The sequence below is a fragment of the Bombus fervidus genome, chromosome 15 (genome assembly GCF_041682495.2).
Source record: "Bombus fervidus isolate BK054 chromosome 15, iyBomFerv1, whole genome shotgun sequence".
Taxonomy (NCBI): Eukaryota; Metazoa; Arthropoda; class Insecta; order Hymenoptera; family Apidae; genus Bombus; species Bombus fervidus.
In genome coordinates this window covers 2,123,099-2,141,861 of record NC_091531.1, presented here as the reverse complement: position 1 = coordinate 2,141,861, position 18,763 = coordinate 2,123,099, and the positions used below count along the sequence as shown (strand labels likewise).

At 34.6% G+C, this 18,763-nt stretch overlaps 2 protein-coding genes and 1 long non-coding RNA gene across 3 annotated transcripts; all 3 read right to left on the bottom strand.

The window, feature by feature from the left end:
* Positions 1-1,382: 1,382 nt before the first annotated feature.
* Positions 1,383-2,903, bottom strand: LOC139994712 (protein RRP5 homolog). Its single transcript, XM_072017619.1, has 3 exons — positions 1,883-2,903; positions 1,652-1,817; positions 1,383-1,574 (listed from the first exon to the last, which is right to left on the bottom strand). The coding sequence occupies exons 1-3, from the start codon at positions 2,751-2,753 to the stop codon at positions 1,412-1,414; spliced, it is 1,200 nt and encodes a 399-aa protein (XP_071873720.1). The 5' UTR covers positions 2,754-2,903; the 3' UTR covers positions 1,383-1,411.
* A 4,362-nt stretch (positions 2,904-7,265) lies between these two features.
* On the bottom strand, positions 7,266-8,270 carry LOC139994713 (uncharacterized). The gene is made up of 3 exons (XR_011801700.1): positions 8,185-8,270; positions 7,962-8,065; positions 7,266-7,872 (listed from the first exon to the last, which is right to left on the bottom strand). It is a non-coding gene; the product is annotated as an uncharacterized lncRNA (long non-coding RNA).
* LOC139994710 (protein RRP5 homolog) lies at positions 8,270-11,915 on the bottom strand. The gene is made up of 4 exons (XM_074112082.1): positions 11,761-11,915; positions 11,614-11,676; positions 10,983-11,541; positions 8,270-10,912 (listed from the first exon to the last, which is right to left on the bottom strand). Exons 2-4 carry the CDS (start codon positions 11,674-11,676, stop codon positions 8,556-8,558), a joined length of 2,979 nt encoding a protein of 992 aa, XP_073968183.1. The 5' UTR covers positions 11,761-11,915; the 3' UTR covers positions 8,270-8,555.
* Between the last annotated feature and the right edge of the window lie 6,848 nt (positions 11,916-18,763).

Genomic DNA, 18,763 nt, shown 5'->3' with positions numbered 1-18,763 from the left:
TTTATTACGCGATACATATTTCTATTGTCTTCTATTTAATTTTTTACTTAACCCCAAAAGATAATATGATTTCAAATGAAGATTATGCTACCATACATTTTTATCAAATCCCTCCGAACGATGTCGAGTGTTGTCAGATAGAGAGAAAAGTCCTTCGAACAGTTTATCTAATATGATAATAGCATCTTCAGTACATTGTCGTCGAATTGAATTGAATAGTGAAGTTGACGATGACGGCAATGATGAAAATAATACACAAGAAGAGGGGTATGATACAAATTGGTATATTCCTTTGGGCAGTCAAGCGAATATCAGATTTTCGACTTCACAGGGAATCAATATACATCAATCTAAATTTTTTGATTATACTAAACCGCGTAGTTTTATTTTCTTTTTGTTACGAATGAAATATTTCAAATTATTCCGAATCAAACAAATATATATGCTGCACAAATAATGTCAAAACAGCGATTGAATCATCCCGATAAATGGGTTGAAACAAATCCTAATGAAATCAAACTGTTTTTTGACCTGATTGTATCCTTTTGGGTCGAATAATATACTGAATTAGAGAAAGGCTAAACAAGAACTAGCCGAGCTTGCTGAAGTCTCTGCTTATATATGTTTTGGTTTGGGGATGTTGAGGGGCTCGAAGTAGGTTATGATGATAAGGTAGTGACGTGTGCAAAAGAGTCCCAAGGTCGGGAAGGAAGTCTTATCTCTGATGTAGATTAAGATGTGATCGATGTCACACAAGAGACAACGTATTTAGAGTACTTCAGATAGTGACAATGATTTTTCACATTAATGTACATTGAGCCCTTTACGAATTGCCAAAGACATTTATATTCAACATGATTCCCTCGAGCAGATCGAAGAATCTGGATCGCCATGTAACTTCTCTAGCAAGAGTAAACTCATCGAATATTTTTTGATTCTGTACTATGGTCACTAATAGTTGGAGAAACTCTTAGGTTGTCCTAAAAGTTTCTTTCGTTTCATAACGTGATAATAAATGAACAACAATTTCTGTTTTATATTATTTTATTAAATTCGGTGTGATCCATTTCGTTCTACTTCTATTATTATGTTCGTTTCTAATTCAATAAACTAATATAAAACACAAAACAATTTTGCAATCCCCAAAATGAAAAGAAAGTGTAAAGTAAGTTACGAAAACAGTAGCAATGGAAATATTATATTCGATGAAGAAAAAACTTATAATGAAGATGGTACAGAGATCATGGAAACATCAGATTTAGAAGGTGAAAACTATAAATATTATAAATAACAACATGAAGTTATTGAATGGGGAAACTTTACATAACTGGACTTTTTTAGGTATTGTGAAATTAAGGTTTTGCTCGCACGATGTAATGAAGTACGTGTCAAAATGTTTTATTATTTTTGATCATTTTGTACACTGCTTCTCTACATATTCTACAGCCATTTGTTGAACACGAGTCACGTCTTCCTGAGTACCATGCTGTTCTTCAAAATTGATGAACTTTTTAAAGAGGATCTTCATCTTTCTAGGCGGTAATGTCTGAACAACTGCTCTCTCTAGAACTTTCCTGTAAATACAAATTATTACAAGGTAAATTCTCTATGAAATTAAAATGACAAAATATAGTTGAAAAAATATTTTTACCTTGCTATATCAATATCATTAGATTTCACTAAGGAGTCGATATAACAAGACCATATATCCACCCGTTTTGGATAAGAACTTAGAATTTGTTCAAACAAAGTTTGTGCTCTCTCTTTATCCCCAAATTTGTTCTCCATAATCGCAAACCGAGCCATTAGATTTACATCTGTAAAATTCATATTATATTAGTATTTTATTCTTTATGACATTTTATTTCTGTTATGTACATACGTTCAGATGCTGGCAAAGATTGCAATGCTCTCTGCATAATATGCCTTGATTTGTCCTTCAAACCCATTTTTATCAAAGCTTCTCCACAATTAAACCATGTCTCAGGAATATATTTAAACTTCGCAATCATGGTAGATATTGTTTTCTCCACTTCCATCTGCCTGCCAGCCTTGACATGAACTGTCAACATGTGGCTGTATATTTTTCGTGAGTCGTTAGACCTCACTGCCTCTTGAAAAACATTATTCAATGTTTTAGGGATCCCAAATTCAGACTCTAAATTCAACCACGCATTCCAAACATTTAATATTTCATTCTCCTCTCTAAAGTTAATTGTTTTCACCGCTCTTCTCGCAACTGCTCTTGCTTTCTCTATTTCTGTTGCCTGTAAATGGTATGCCATATACTGTAACCATACTATTGAACTGTCTGGACTAGCTAAAACTAGTCTATCGAACTGATCCACGGAATTTGGTAACTGGTTGTTGGCCAGCGCTTCTTCTCGTTGGCGAATTTCGCCTTCCTTCTGTCTTTCTTGTTCTCGACGTTCAGCGGCACTTAATTTCTTATTTCTCAGTTTTGGCTTTTTCTCTACTTCATCTTCACTATCGCTGGATGACTCTTTATCCTGATCGAGAGATAAATTGGGGTTGCCATCCCAGAAAAATCCACACGGAGATATCCTTGGCTTCTGCTCGTAATCCGTATCTTCCAGTTTTATCTTTTCTTCTCCTGTTTGTTCAACACACATTTTCTTAGAATATTCCTTCTCTAAATCTTTCACTGGTTTCTCTCTGTTTCGTTTTCCTTTGTTTTTCATCTTTTGTATTTTCTGTAATTTTTCAATTTTTATTTTTTCGGTGTGTAGCATATTCTCTCCTTTTTTTGTTCTCACTTTCGACGCTTTACTTTTTTCGACGTAGGACTCGCGATTACACTTGACGATTCGCAATTCTCGGTTACAACTCGACTGATAGACGATGAGTTAAGATAGCGATTGAGCAGAGTGCGCGATATAATCTTATATAACGACTGCTCAAGGAACGTAGAAGAACTGTCTTTCTGTGCCGATGGCCCTGCGGAGGAAAACTGTGATGGGTTTGGCTAAGAGTACGAGAGGATCGGATTCGTTAGGGAAAGTTTCGTTAGGAAAGTGGGGGAAATGGACGTCGCTGTTAATTGGTTGATCTACCAGGTCGGTGAGTGAGGAGGGATGGCAACCGCCGTCGAGAGAAAGTTGCTAGCGGGCAGACGTATATATTAAGTTGTAGAAGTTAATTGTAGGAGCACAATGGATGTTAATAAAGTATTGGCATCTGTTACGATCTGATCTTGATCTTCGGTGTTCGTAACCGATTATGCGTTACTCTATATGTAGAATCTTAGATTTCTCGAATTATATTTAAATCAAAACGGTAGTAGCTGCCACCAGAAATAGTCTTTAGACTATTTCAATTGGTTCGACTCTCGTTCGTTATTTTCGAAACGAGACGAACGACTGAATGGAATAGATTGAAAACTTGTCGCACCTTTCTAAATCGCGGCACTATTCTGAATATCCCAGAAGATCGTTTAAATACTTTCGCGACAACAGAACGGATTCAAAAACTTGTCGCTCCTTTCTAAAGCGCAACACTATTTTAAATTTCCAAACTATCGTATTCTTGATAATCTAATTCGTTGATATAACCATAGGAGTAGCTTTGACTACCGTATTAATGCGACTGATAAATAAACTCCACGTTACGGCCTGCCTGCTATGGGCAGGAGTACTAGCGCGAGAAGGATTAGAGTTTTCTTGGAATAAATAAATAATTTCAATGTCTTGTAACTAGTAATTTAGTCGATTTTATTTAGTTATATGTTTATTAACAATATTCTGATCTTAACTCTCTATGTAGTTTACAAAAGGAGGAAAATTATCATTAGCGATGCAGCTCTAGATCGCATTCGGGTATAGGTAAGTTGGATGGTGAAAACTAATTTCTGTTTCTTCCTTGGTTATTCCTAATTCTTCTCCAATATTTTCTTCTTCTCCTCTAATGTCGGCATACGTTTAAATCAACGTTCTGCTCGTTTCCTGCTGTTATAGGCTCTACCTCTATGAAGGAAGAAGAAAGAAAAGATAAGGGACGTACAAACATTGTTTATTATTTGGATACAAGACTATAATATGAAGAATCTCTATTTTGCGTTTCCAAGAGACACAATTTGTGATTATAGTAACAAGTAGATTTACGCGATACAATATGTCACAAGAATTGAAAATGTTGCTAAAATATTACAATCGTGTACAACACGTATCCTATTCTCTCATCTAACTCTGAATTCTCTTTCCTCAATCGTATGAATTTAAATGTATTAAAATCAAGATTTCCATCTTGGATAGTTTTTCAAATCTAAAATAATTCGAAGCTTTCTTATCACGATTTGATCAAAACGGTTTGCCAGCTCTTTCGACATTGTATATATACTATATATTTTCCATTTCTCCCTATCTTTCTCGAAGATATCGTTTCTCTTGTAGCAATGCCATAAATATGCGATTCAATAGATTATAGAGATTCACAATTTAACGTAAAATAACTAGAATCAAGTTTAAACCATAATCATCGTCACTTATTCGTACCATCGTCATTTGTACCTTTAATTCATATAGTTAAAACTAAAAAGTGCCAACTTTTTTGCTGAAAAATTTGCACATTCATGATTTTGATACGAGGCCGATATAATTTTCAAGTTCATTGGCTCAATTAACCCTGCTGCGTTCTTTCGATCATTTTTTATCCAGTGGTATTTTTTGATGTTAAAAAATATTTCAAATTCAGGTAAGATATGAAAAGACTGTTATTGGTATGCATGACTGCTCATCTCAATTTTAAGATAAATATTTTCTTAAAATACTATGTTGAAAATGACAACGTGAGTTCGCGCTCGCCATCTATATGCAGATGCGCTAGTTACAATAAATAGTAACTAGAAGATAGTTCTAGATATAATCGATACGTTTAATCAATAGGTTTAAGGAATTCTTTTGTCTTTTTTTTACTCAGTCCATGTAAGAAAGTGCAATAAAGGTCGTTAAGCTCAGAACGGTGTGATAAACCTCTCCGAAGAATAAACTAATGGCTATTGTGATCCTACCTCTAAATAGAGAAATAACAACATATTATAAATCTCTTTTACTGCTAAAATTAAAACAAAATTGAAGTGTAAAAATTCGAAGATTGCAGCAGGGTTAAACTTCCCTTTAGAATGCCAAAAGTTTATCTACCAATACTACCAATACACCCCCAGTATATGGATTGGTCACCAATTTTTGATGTCTTAAAGTAAGGTTTTCAGCCTGACGCGATGGTGTTTTTTATTATAACCTAACCCCGCGTTCACGAGGTTAGAGAGTAAAAAAACGCGAGAAAGAGACGGTAAACTGGGCGCAGGAGGGAAGAAATGGAGAGTGACAGTAAGTGAGTGAGTGAGTGAGTGAGTGAGTGAGTGGTGAGTGAGTGAGAGAGAGACCGCGAGAATGGGATACGGTCGGAGGAGAGACAAGGATAGAGTGATAGGACGACAAGATGGAAAAGAAAGAGAAAGAAGACGCGTTCATTTGAACACAGTGCCTTTGACATTTTTTATGTTCCAAAGTTAAAACCTACGGACCCGTATATATATAATCGCATATTTCACAAATACGAGCCATTCTTTATAAAATAGAAAATACTCACGGGCTGTATGCCTCTTACACAAGTAGATATGGGTTTTCACTTGATTAATTCGTCCAAAGTAAATGTGTACACGATTTCACTAGAAAACGTCAGTGTTACGTAGACCAACAGTAGAATTTTAGCTAACGCTCTTACGGAGACTTTACGAAAAGAATAAGGGAAGGAGAGGTGATGCGTCGCGATACCGAAAAGCACGGGCCATAGCACGGAATTATCGGCAACGTCACACACCGTGACGAATACTCGGAATTTACGATTCGATGTGTCTGAAAGTAGTCGCTCGATGCTACGAGACTCGAGACACACGATCGTTTTACAATAGGGTTTTATATCTAGATCACGTCACGATGCTCGCTTTTACTTGAAAAATCTTTGACACGATTTGGTACGAGTGTGAATTCGCCGCCGACCGAGTTTGCTACTCGAGTTATTTACATTTTTTCCCACGCTTCCCTCTCCTAGTTTATTAAACATTTGAGACACCACGAGATTATCACCACTGATTTCGCTAACACAACGTGCAAATAATATAGCGATTACAATATGGCCGATTTCCGCATTGGCAGACGCATTCTGCGCTAACGCACAAGAAAGTACCATCTCGTTTGTCTAGGGTGAAACTTCGAAACGAATGTTGCCACTCACGGCTATAAAAGGATTTTGTTTACCAATCACGTTTATCGCGTCAAATTATTCCAATTTTAAATTGGACTATCGATCGATTCAAACTTGTCTTTAACTATCAATTCATGTAGTTCATATTAAAAAAAAAACTTTAATACTAATTATTGGATGACATATTTATAACTCCCCAGTTTCTAATCGTATTCCAATCGTAACTTGGGCAGATCTGAAGAAATGAATTGTATTGTTCTCGAAACATTGACACAAAATGAAAAAAATAATTAGAACATGTCAATTTATTTTGTTCTTTCACTTTTATTCCATGGCTTCTGAAAGTGTTGGTAGACCTTTTATGATTACCATACGCGTATTATACGAAACATTTTCAAATTTCATTGATGCTGTATTGACATCCAACTATCATAATTATATTTTTAAAATCTTAAACGATTCTGAAAATGAATGCAGAAATTATAAGATATTTAGTACAAGTACATGTACATATATTTTGCAGAGATTATAAAAATATTTAAATAAACAATCATTCATAAAATCAGTAAGTCTCAGTATTCAGTGGGACCATTTTTAATATAACACATTATACGCTTAAAATGACTATACATACTGTATATTAATTTTATACTAAATATAAGTATTTCGTTTACTCCCGGAGAGACGCGATCGCGAGGAAGCACGTCAACGGAAGTCGTAAATTCCCGTTACGATTAGACAATCGACACCACGAAATGATCGATCCCCTATTTCGGTTAGGATAATAGAGGTGGTTAAATTGAATATGACACTGATATAACAAATTACAAGTTACAGTTTATTATAACAGCTTATGTACAAACTAAATATGAGTTGCTAGAGAGTAATTGTAATTTCTGAGTTCGAGTAGAATAACGCAAGTTTGAATGGTCGAAAACGAAAGAGCAACTAACTCTCTATGAAAATGATGCTGCGAAGGAAAACTTGTGATGGGTGGATCCACGGACATCAGATGAGCTGATTCATTAAAGACAGGGTTTCGCTATGATAGTGAAAGAAATAGGCTTCGTTGGTAATTGGTTAATTTTCGAGGTTGGTGGGTGAGAAAGGGGCTAACTGTCACTGAGAGAAAGTGGCGAGTGGGAAGCATCATACGTGAGAAAACGAACTTTCCCGAATCTTCCCGTAGTAAACAGTAAACTGTTAGAAAACGAATTACTAAAGAGGTGTTTGTTGGATCTGAAGGGCCTTAGCTGGAAATTGCTAAAATTTATGATGGGTCCTTGAGGCTATTGAGAGTACGCCGTGAGGATGTGCGGACATCTGATTGCCAGCCAGCCGGCGGTATGTGGCCTGGTCTAGGTAGAGAGCCGGCCGAAGTAACAATAAGTTTACATTAAATATCCTGCAACTTTTATATATATTTTCAAATTGGCAATATAAATAGGACAATATTATCATGGTGCTAACAAAATGTTTTATATACAACACACAATATGAATATTAAAGTTTTCTGTGACTTATGTAAATACTTTACCAAGCCACTGTATATATCAATATTAACAGTATGTTTTTGCATCTGTAGCCATAAAATAGAAGTAAATTTTCAAAATATTCTTAGATATTGTGTATTAAGTTGTTGCTGACATCCTGTAAAGTAATGTGTCAAAATATTTTATTATCTTCGTTACCTCGCTTCTCTTCATATTGTATAAATATTTGCTGAACACAAACCAGACCTTTCTGAATACCACACTGCTCTTCAAACTGGATATACATTTTGAACGAGATTCTCATGCTTTTACATAGTGATGTTTAAACAAGTGCTTTCTTCAGGACATTCCTATAAATTCATTTATGAAATAAGCACTCTATGAAATTAAAAATATCAACTTTTTTAAAGTTATTATTATCGCACAACTTGTCTTCTACAGAGTATTTCTTTTCAAATGCAAACCTTACCATGCAAATGGGCATAATATTTTATTCCGAGGAACTTAATGAGATATATCGTTCTATTTTAGAATGAATAGTATAAGACAGATTTACCTACAAAATTCTTGTGCAGTCTGATTTTTTTGCTTCACAGGTTGCAGGCAATTGATCGTAAACCAGCTGGAGAAACCGGCTAAACTGGGGCAATAAGCAATGAGGTAACCCACGTGCGATTACATCACGAATCGCAAATATTATATCCACAGATGAATAGACCGTAGGCTTATCGTACCATCCATATTTCTGTGTCCAAAGTTTATGACTACATTTTACCAATGTCAGAAGCACCACGAAGACCCAACGGTCGAAGAGGTAGGTTGATTTAACTTCCCTTTGTTTTACACATTCGGTACTTCCAGTAACTTTTGAATTTTTATTTTTTTGGCAAGTACCACGTTCTCTTGGTTTTGTTTCTTCCTTTTTAAGTAATTATTATTATTCGATTTCTCTCTCACATCATACTTGTTTTCAAATGCAGATTTTATGATGCAGAGAGGCATAATATTGGATTCTTTGGAATTTAATAAGGCGTAACATTTAACTTTAGAATGAATAGTATAAGGTGTTAGATCTGGCTGTAAATCGTTTATGTGACGACGTACAGGTATCGCAGCTAAAGTTCCTTTACCAATACCTTGTAGGAATATCAAGATAAACCAATTTGTCACCATTAAGATTCTACCACGTAGCAATTTGCCGTCCGGGAATTGTATTTGCTTATTTTGTTTGGCACTTATTTTGTGCATTATTGACGATAACGTGGTCAATTCGACAAGCTCGTGTACGTAATTTATCCATATAATCGTCCCAGAAATTTTGTCCCCTATTTTTTTATTATCAGAGTAATGATTCTTAGACACTATACCTAGCAAGTTATTCTGTAATTGAACAACCAAACCATCAGCCGTAATTTTTTCAATCTTTCCAGTAACTCTCTGCCCTAATTTTACAGATGAAATTGGTCTGTTTTTGTAATATGAATTACTTGAAAGTTCTACTAATTTATTAAAATACAGGATCAATGTATCCAATGCTGCCACCATTCGACTTTTAGGATCAGATAGATCATCGTATATTTTCTTTAGCGACAATGTTAGTCCTAATTGTTGTTCTTTCTTGTTAATAGAAAATATTTTTGCCATTAAAATTTGGTTTGTGTGCAGTAGATTAAAATTACTAACGTTACTATAGGACACATATCCAAATGGCGTACATTCTGAAACTGGTAAAATTAGTCTTATACCATCTGGCTCCATATCTTTGATCGTACAAGGTATACAGTCTCCTATTTTCAGTTTCTCAAAATTCCTGTATCTTCCTTGAGTTACAATAGTCCTAGTTAAAATTAAATTAGGTACTGTAGCAAATACAAGAGCTGAAAGTGTATCACCAGGAACATATTTTGATGCCAGTAGAGCTGCAATCTCCATACAAGGTGACATGTGACCAGCTGGTAAAAATCCTGTACTAACAGTTTGTCCTTCATTTCTACTGATTCTTAAATATAACCCTTGAGTGGATGATTCTATTATTGTGCCTTCTACTTCTTCACCAATATCGAATGCTGCTTTTTCAACTTGTATGTCCTGATTAACCATTTTTACAGTTATCTCTCCCGAATCTGTGTTCACTGTTTGAACTTTTACCAAAATTGTTTGTCCAATCGAACAGTTCCAATTTACGTTAGATGTTTCCGTGTCGAGAGCAGTATGTGAAATCCAACCTTTAACATCCCCGAAGAACTTTACCAATATTCCACGCTTATGTATTTGAATGATAGTTGCGTGGTGTTTCGAGTCAATTTTCGCGTCTTGTATGTTCGCTAAAATGGGCAAGTCACTCGTTATTAAAGACCTTTTCAAAGTGAGATATACTTTTTTCCGGCCTATATGAACGAACAAGACTCTTGCTTCTACTTCTTCGTCGACTTTCAGCTTGTTTAAGGCACTTAAACCTTCGTCAGATATATGATCTGGTGCAATTTGTCCATTAAATTTACCAAGTTGTACATTAACGAAACCATTCACTTTGTCAATATCTGTAATCTTTACATTTACCATGTCGCCAGGTTTAAAATCAGACAATGAAAAGTACTTCTGTTCCAGCAGCGAACGCTGCATGGTACAGAGATAAATTCCATCTAACCAGCTGTATGATAATATTCTGCATTTATGTGTAGTACCAGGTGCAAATTTTTCAATGATTTTATTATATTCAACACCTGTTCTTTTCAAGGAAACGAATCCCCGTATTCCATTCTTAGTTAATTGTAGTACTATTCCACGAGATTCTCTGAATAGAACAGTAGCTCCTTCTACAACATCTCCAGGCTTAATAGTATTGTCTCTAGATTTATCTATCGTCGAGCTAAAGTATGCAAATTTGATGGTCGGCAAAATATATAATAATGTTCCAGTAATTGTCAGACTATTTGAATATTTAGATAAGGGCTCGTCTAAATATATTTGATTTATGAATCCTATATTGTTTTCATTTAATGAAACACATAAGCCATTAGACAACACTTTCTTTATAGAAAGATCAAATTTTGTGCCTGGCATCATGCTGTCCAATGATTTAATTTCTGTTTCACAAATAGTCTTAACAAGCTTCCGTTTCAAAGTTAATGTAATCGTCGATGTATTCTCATTATTTTTAACTTCTTTAACATAGCATAGAAGCTGTTTACCTGGAACTACATAAGACTTCTTAGTAATAATCGTTAGTTTTTTTCATAAATGTATATATTATTTAAATTTACTTACACAAACATTTTTCACTGCCACTTTCCTTAGTAGGAATAAACGCTCTTACGTTTATTAAACCTGTGTCTACCAGATAACCATGATCTTCTATACTACTAATAGTACATACTATTTTTGAGCCAATATCTAAATAAGCAACATCTAAACTTTGATTTATTAGACTGGGCTCAAGAGATATCGCAATTTGCAATATCTCTTGCGATTGTATAGCTTTTACATAACATACGACGTAATCTCCATAGGTATATAACTCAGGAAGGGACTTAAATTCGTTTGTCTCAGAATCCTGTGATTTGACAAAATTTTGCAACAAATTTGTGTAACATTCATTGATATCTGTAATTTGGGCACGACCTACTAAGCCGCCTGGCAAAGATATCAGCAAATCATAGTTTGTCACTTCAGAAATACATCCTAATACCACTAATCCTTCAGATATTGTTGCATATGATAATCGTTCTGCAGTGTTGGGAACAAAATTTGGTTCCTCTTCGTCTTGTTTCTTTGCCCTCTGTTTCTCACGATTCCTTTTACCAATTTTCTCATATTTGCCAAATAACTATTAACGTACAAATATTGAATAAGTAATTTTAAGATATTAAAATATGATGGATATATGTAATAAATTTACCAAATCTGATGCTTTCCTTTCTCGAACTTCTTTTCCACCTCTTAAAAGATTTTTCGACGTCATCTATGAAAAATAATTATGTTACTATTATATACATTATAAAAAGAAAATTTACAAAATCTGTAGAAATGTATAACTATAAAGTACCGAGATAAAGTATGTAGTTGGTGGGTCGTGCTAAATGCTGAAGAAACACTCGAGTATAGTTAACAATATATATTTATTAACAAATACTCTATATGTACACTTTGCGTAAAACTCGCGATTACTATGAGCGGTTCGCGATTACAAGTTGGACTTGGACACGATAGAAGTTATGATGATGATTGCTTAAGATGTGGAGGAACTCGGGTCAACTATTACTGCTAACTACCAACTATCGACTCTGACTGCCGTCTAACGACTGACATTCCGTCACGATGATGCTGCAGAGGAAAACTATGGTGGGATATGTCTAAGGATACGAGATCATCGGATTCGTCGAGAAAGGCCTTCGTTAAGAAAGTGGGGGATATGGACGTTGAAGAAGGATACTAACCGCCCTCGAGAGAAATTTGCTAGCGGGAAGTATCATACGTGAGAAAAGCAGATTTCCCGTATTTTTCTGGAGTAGATAATAAATTAAGGAATGTTAAAACTACAACATATTTGATCTGTTTGATGGACCTTGACTACAGAAATCCTAACATTTATGGCGGGTTCTTAAGCTAGTTGAAGGTATGCAATCATCTTGTCCGAGGGATAGAGCCTGCTTTGTATTGCAAGGAACAGAAACCGTTGGAAGGTTTATTGTCGAGTGCCGCTAGTAATTGTTTCACGTAGTTCAAACGTTTCGCAAGTAAAATGATAATGATAAAGTAAATAATATTTCCGATATGATAGACTATGTAAACTTTATTACACAAAATCAGCAGTATAAGCAGTATAATATAGAGAGTATAGAAACGCCAATATACATCGCTGCTCTGACACTAGAGAGGAAAGGAGAAAGAAAAAGCAAGAGAAACGAGATATAAGAAAACGAAGATAACCGAAGTTAAAAGTATGTTTACGTTCTGTCTACAATAGAAGCTATAAGCACGATCAGAGCGGCGATAAAGACTATTAAAAATAACTTTCTTTCGGATAAGATTGGATAATTAAGTAAAAAAGATTTATTTTTCAATAAGAAAAACTGGTAATTATTTACAAAGTGGACGATTTATCTGATTTCAATAACCTTTGATTTTTTTTTTTTTTTTGATACACCCGATTTCTCTCTCACACAATACTTCTTTACAAATGCAGATTTTATGATGCAGAGAGGTATACTATCGGATTCTTTGGAATTTAATAAGACGTAACATTTAACTTCAGTGTCAAGCTTTTCCTCGTTTCCCGTTATACAGGATGCCGAGTTCCCCGAAAGAGAATGTTTTCTTTTGGGGTAGAAAAATGGTTTTCCTTTTCGAAGGCCTTGCGTCGGGGTTTATTCTTTGACGACGTCCTGGCCTCGAACGTCGCAGTCGTCGAAACTTTCTTCGTGGCTATGAGCCGCTACAGTAGGAATTTCAAGGGAGCACTTGGTCAATAGATCCTGTGTGGTCAATGTACCCTAGACCTCCAGTGATAAGCTTTTCTTCGCTTTGTCATCTTTCAATATCCCTACTACGCACGTATTCGCAATCATCTGCTATTATTATTATATAAGCCTTCTTCCGATTATTTGACCGAAGAACGAAAGGGATATCGATGCACCATTAGACCTATTGAAGTTTCCCGACACTTTCGGCCTGTCAGCATCTACGCTTTATCGTGTATGTGTTTCGTCGGTCTTTTGTAAACAGTGTTCCAGCGATGCTTTACTATGTACCGAAGAAACCGTTGGAGAGATAATTGTTCTCTGCGGCCTAGTGCCGCTACAAATCTTTGAAAAATCGTATACGTCGGAAGATAAACGAAGGTAAGCTCATACATTTTTATTGTAAGTTAAAAATTTCTCGTCTCGTAACTTAACAGATTGATCGTGGGAAAGTTAACGGATCCACTCAAAATGTGTATTACTTACACAGAGTCTCGATATTCTACGACAATTGATATTACATACGATCTAAGAAAAACGAATTCTACACATTTTTTACTTATTTTTAACCTAACAATTGGGCTTATCGTAACGTAATAGAGCATGTATATCTATATGTATGCGTATAAGCATGTATATAAAATATACAAGATAGATATAGAAGATAAATGTGCATGTAGCTCATCCATTCTTGTAACAAAAAAGTCCTTGATATATTAAGGTAAGTACATACGTAATTCTTTGTGTAAAAAGTCGAAAATATGCTATTGCTGTCTTACGACTTTTCATAGAAATGATTCTTGTTTCGCGTTAATCCTGAATTTTCCAGAATCTAAGCCGAGTGAACAATCTCCAACTAAGGAAATTGTGCGATCAACGTAATTTTTCGTAGTTTGTAAAAGCGTTTTGCGAAGTATTGTTGTTAGTAATCAACTTCTTTAGTACTACATCAGAATGAGTATATATTTATTCAACAGCAATGAGCCACATAAATAAACTATAGTCGCTACAATCGAAGATACTCAGAACAACAGTCAACGCCCCATGGTATGTCAGAGACGAGGATATACGGAAAGACTTATAAATACCAACGGTCAACGAAGAAATCGGGAGGTACGTCGAAAAATACAAGGAAAGAACGGCGACACATCCAAACCAGCTGGCTGCTGAAGCGAACAAGACTCTCATAGAAAGAAGACTAAAAAGAAAACACTCCACTGACCTCAATAAAGAAATAAAATAGTCAAACTTGAAGACGGTATCCCGCGGGGAGTAGCCATCCACGTGTTATTTAGCAATTAAGTTAGAAAAATTAACCAAATGTCCAGCTGGACAAATTGTAAAGTAAAAATTAAATAATAAAAAAAAAAAACTATAATCGTATTCCCTTCGGACTCAAAAACGTACGGCCAACCTTCCAACGCATGATGGATACTGCGCTACGGGGATTAGTAGGAAGTAACTGTTTCGTATACCTAGACATCATAATATTCAGAAGCACCATCTAAGAGCATAACCGAAATCTAGCTATTATATTAGACAGACTACAAAATTTAGGATTAAAAATACAACCGGACAAATGCGAATTTTTGAAACCAGAGTTAGAATATCTAAGACAAGTAGTAACAAAAGAAGGAGTAAATTTCAATCCCAAAAAGATTCAGGCCGTGAAAGATTTTAAAATCGACCGACGAAACGATTGGGACGAAAACCTAAAACTAATATGTATGGGATATAATACTTCAGTATACGAAACGACCGGACATACCCCTTTCGAACTGACATTTGGACGACAAGCTAATACGCCATCCTCAACATCAAACACCCTCACCCTAACTAAAGAACAATTATTTAAGCTCTGGAAAAATCGATATAACGCCTATATAGTCAAAGTAAAATTACCGAATTAAACAAAAAGCGATATCAGGGAGATCAGATTCGAAAAATTATCAAAACGCAAACGATATTCCAAGTAAAAGATAAAGTATGGATACATAACGATCGCAAAACCAACAAACTAGACCACGAATAGCTAGGACTAAATAATTACAAAAAAGAAAAAAATGTATATAAGTTAGAACAGCGTTCGGAAAGGTAGAATTAATGAAAAATATTACTAAAGCATTACAGTTGGAGGAATCAGCCAACTTTTCACCCAAACCAACATCGCAAGATGGAATATTAAATAATGTGTTACAACAAAAAATGAATACGTACTATGTTTCGTTAAGCACTGAATCGGTATCTGTATTATGTTAATTTATATTACAAAACATATTAGGTTACAAAAATTTAATGTCACGATCGTGTCTTCGTTCAATGTTTCTCGTGTGACCGACATATTTCTCGTTTACGTTATTACAATACTCGTAGTAACTTTAATCCTCTGCGAAAAGCGCATCCCACCACAGCCATCAAAAATTTAATGTCACTTATTGATGAATATCGCGTTTGTAATATCGCGTAATGAATATTACGTGTAATGTCAATCGCACTTAATACTGATTAAGTATACAAAACTGTCAGTTAACTGAACCCTGACAAACTAATTTCAACTCATTAATCGGCGTGATTTATAATTACGAAATTTTAATTAACTTGTTCTTGACTGAAGAATAACTCCTGAATTAACTATTTGATTGATTATAACTGTATGACTGACTATGTACGGTTGATGAATATTAACTATTGGATGATTGACAATCATTACCGAATGAATGACGAATACCAACTGACTCTCTGTATTGTTGTCAATTCAAAGAAAGCGTTTCGCTCTTTAGCTAGAAAATAAAGTAAACTATGTATATTATCGCTAATCAAGATTTTGGCTTAAAGTTAAATCTTTAAGAGAGCTACATTTGAAGAGATTTTGTTTGGCAAATACATTAGCTCTACCACGAAAAAAGAATAGTTTAGCTTCGCGTAAGGAAATGTTAGTATACTGTGCACCTTGTAATATGTAACGCTAGATCTATTAACTTTATGAATTAAAAATATTTGAATAGATTACCATCTGTGCGGACTGCGATTTTCACGACACATTTCATTGAATATATTTAAAAAATAGGTTTGATATTACCACGTAGAAATTTAATTACGACAAATACTCTATACCGTCGATTCTCAACAAACAACTGATTAGAAGAGCATTATTGTTTTTTTTTTTTTTTTTTTTTATTTATCTAATTTGTACTTTACAATTTGTCCAGCTGGACATTCGGTAAATGTTTCTAGCTGACTGGTATTGACTCGCTGCTAGTGTCCTCTCATTCTTCGGCATTTTACAAGTGTTCTAAAAATAAGTACTACCTCTTCTAATGTCAAACAATGAATAATAAATATCTACACATTAATTATAAAATGTCATTAAAATTCTTACTATTATTTTGGATTATCCTGCAGGTACATATGTTAGTAGAAAAACATATTAACCAATATCAACCTTGTAAACAATTATAATATAAAGCGATATAAATGTTTATGTTAACGAATAAATAAAAATTATTTACTCTCACTAATACACGCTTAATTGAAAACAAAATATAGTTACAAAGATTTTGTTTTTCAATAGGTCTTTTCTAAATGTGAATTTTGTACACGTATTTAATTTATAAATATATTCATTATAAAAAAGTTTCTGCTGAAATGCGAGCCAATCGTTTCCTTTGGTTCAACAAAACGAAATAGTACGCCTTTTATTTTAAATTGCGTGTTTTGCCCACGATAGTTAATTATGTAAAAGAATTTGGAAAGAAAATTGGTTTGCATGATAAAACGGACATAAGTAATAGTACAGCTATTTGTCATATTTATTAGTAATTATAACAAGTATTAAACGTTTCTGTATTAAACGTCAATAAATGTCGTAGTGCTTATGGCCGGCCGTGTGTGTATGCAGTGTATATATGCATTGTTTCTTCGCTTCTTAACGGTTCACGCGTACGCCACAGCCGCGCTATAATGTACTTCCCCTCTCATCCTACACGAACGAAGCCGATCCAAAATATTCTAATTTTTGAATGGGAAAAAAATTTCCATTCCGGTTGATTATTGATATACAATGTTGACAGTCAATTGTCGTGGAATGGGATCCAATTTTCGAAGTATGCGTCAAAAGTTGAAAGCTGTAACTCGGGAAGCTTTACTGCAATGGATACGGAGACGTGAGATGTTAGAAATGGTTTGACACCGTTGTGATTTTTGTTCAGCGTGAAGGTGACATTTTGGAGGCCACGGCCATCTAGACAATAACCAGATAGTGTCCCAGGCCTAGAAGATAGAAAGAGGATAGCCATTTCTGACAGATACCCAGGGACAACCCTTCCAGAGGGACCAAACCTTAGTCTATAAATCTTCCCAAAATCAGCACTCCACACACTCTGTTATAGTATTCTGAACAATTTTACATAGATTATCATATCTAAAGTCTCAATATTTCACTTTAATTGTGAAACGTTCAAACTAATAATAAACGTGAAATAATTCAGAATAATTGATTAGTAATTAAGGAAACAACCGATAATCTATTAATTTCACGATTTTCTATATCTTCTACGTGACAAAGGTATCTGTTGACTAGTGAAAAGGCTGCATAGTACCAAATGTCTAATCTTATTCTTCATAGCATTCCAGTGTTGAATTTGTTTCCATAGTGTTGAACCGTGGATGATAATCGACAAATTATAAAAAAAATAACAAAAAAGTAAATTTTTGTAACTATAAAGAAGAAAAAGCAAATTATAAATAAAAATAAAAAAAAACATTTCTATAATCTTGTCGTTAAACTGCGGAAAAAATGAGATATGTAACGACAAGAACTAGCTGCAAACAAGCAAGATGAAAAATTTATTAATTTGTCTGCATAAACAATGACGTTTTTTCTCACAGTTGAACAAAGAAAGAAAATTTTTTCTCTATTTCTGTATATTACTTCATATTTATGCTACAAATTTTAAATGCAGATACTTGTATTTGAAAGTATGGAATAATTATTCTATTTTTCAGAATACTTTATCTTCTTTTTCCGCATTAATATTTTAACGACTAATAAATGAAAATAAACATACATATTTTTTAAAGTGTTCTGATGTAACAGTTCCATAGAGTAACGCAATTCCTTCGGGAAATACAAAGGATAACGCTTAAATTAACAGCACGCTCAGATATGGTGCGTACTCTCGACTGACGTGCTCTTATGAAGAAGTTTGAAGCGAACAATGTGTCACGTAAAATAAAAAAGAGAGAATTTATTTCTTAACACTTGGTTTACACTAACTACAATTTACTTCTGAACTCCAGTCGTGACTTTCCGAGACTGAAGCTCTTACAATTTGACTTTCGATCGGATCTGTTTCTTTTTTCTCTGTCATCCCACAATATCCCCACTATCCACGCGTTCGTTAGGCGTCCTTGACCGTTGCCACGCACGCCTTCGTTTCGAACATTCGACGGAAGAACCGTTGGAATACTGGTGACTCATTAGGCACTTCGGCGATATACTTAGTCGCCGAGTGCCGCCACATCTTTATCTCCGTTATCAGTTCATCGGGTTTGAAGTATGCCGGTCGTGACAAATGCATACTGTTTATT

Coding starts and splice junctions, on each gene's coding strand:
- LOC139994710 (XM_074112082.1), bottom strand. CDS start 11,676: ATGACGTCGAAAAATCTTTTAAGAGGTGGAAAAGAAGTTCGAGAAAGG. Junction 11,542..11,613: donor AAAGGAAAGCATCAGATTTG/GTAAATTTATTA, acceptor GTACGTTAATAG/TTATTTGGCAAATATGAGAA. Junction 10,913..10,982: donor TGGCAGTGAAAAATGTTTGT/GTAAGTAAATTT, acceptor AGTCTTATGTAG/TTCCAGGTAAACAGCTTCTA.
- LOC139994712 (XM_072017619.1), bottom strand. CDS start 2,753: ATGCTACACACCGAAAAAATAAAAATTGAAAAATTACAGAAAATACAA. Junction 1,818..1,882: donor ATCTTTGCCAGCATCTGAAC/GTATGTACATAA, acceptor TGAATTTTACAG/ATGTAAATCTAATGGCTCGG. Junction 1,575..1,651: donor AATGATATTGATATAGCAAG/GTAAAAATATTT, acceptor TTGTATTTACAG/GAAAGTTCTAGAGAGAGCAG.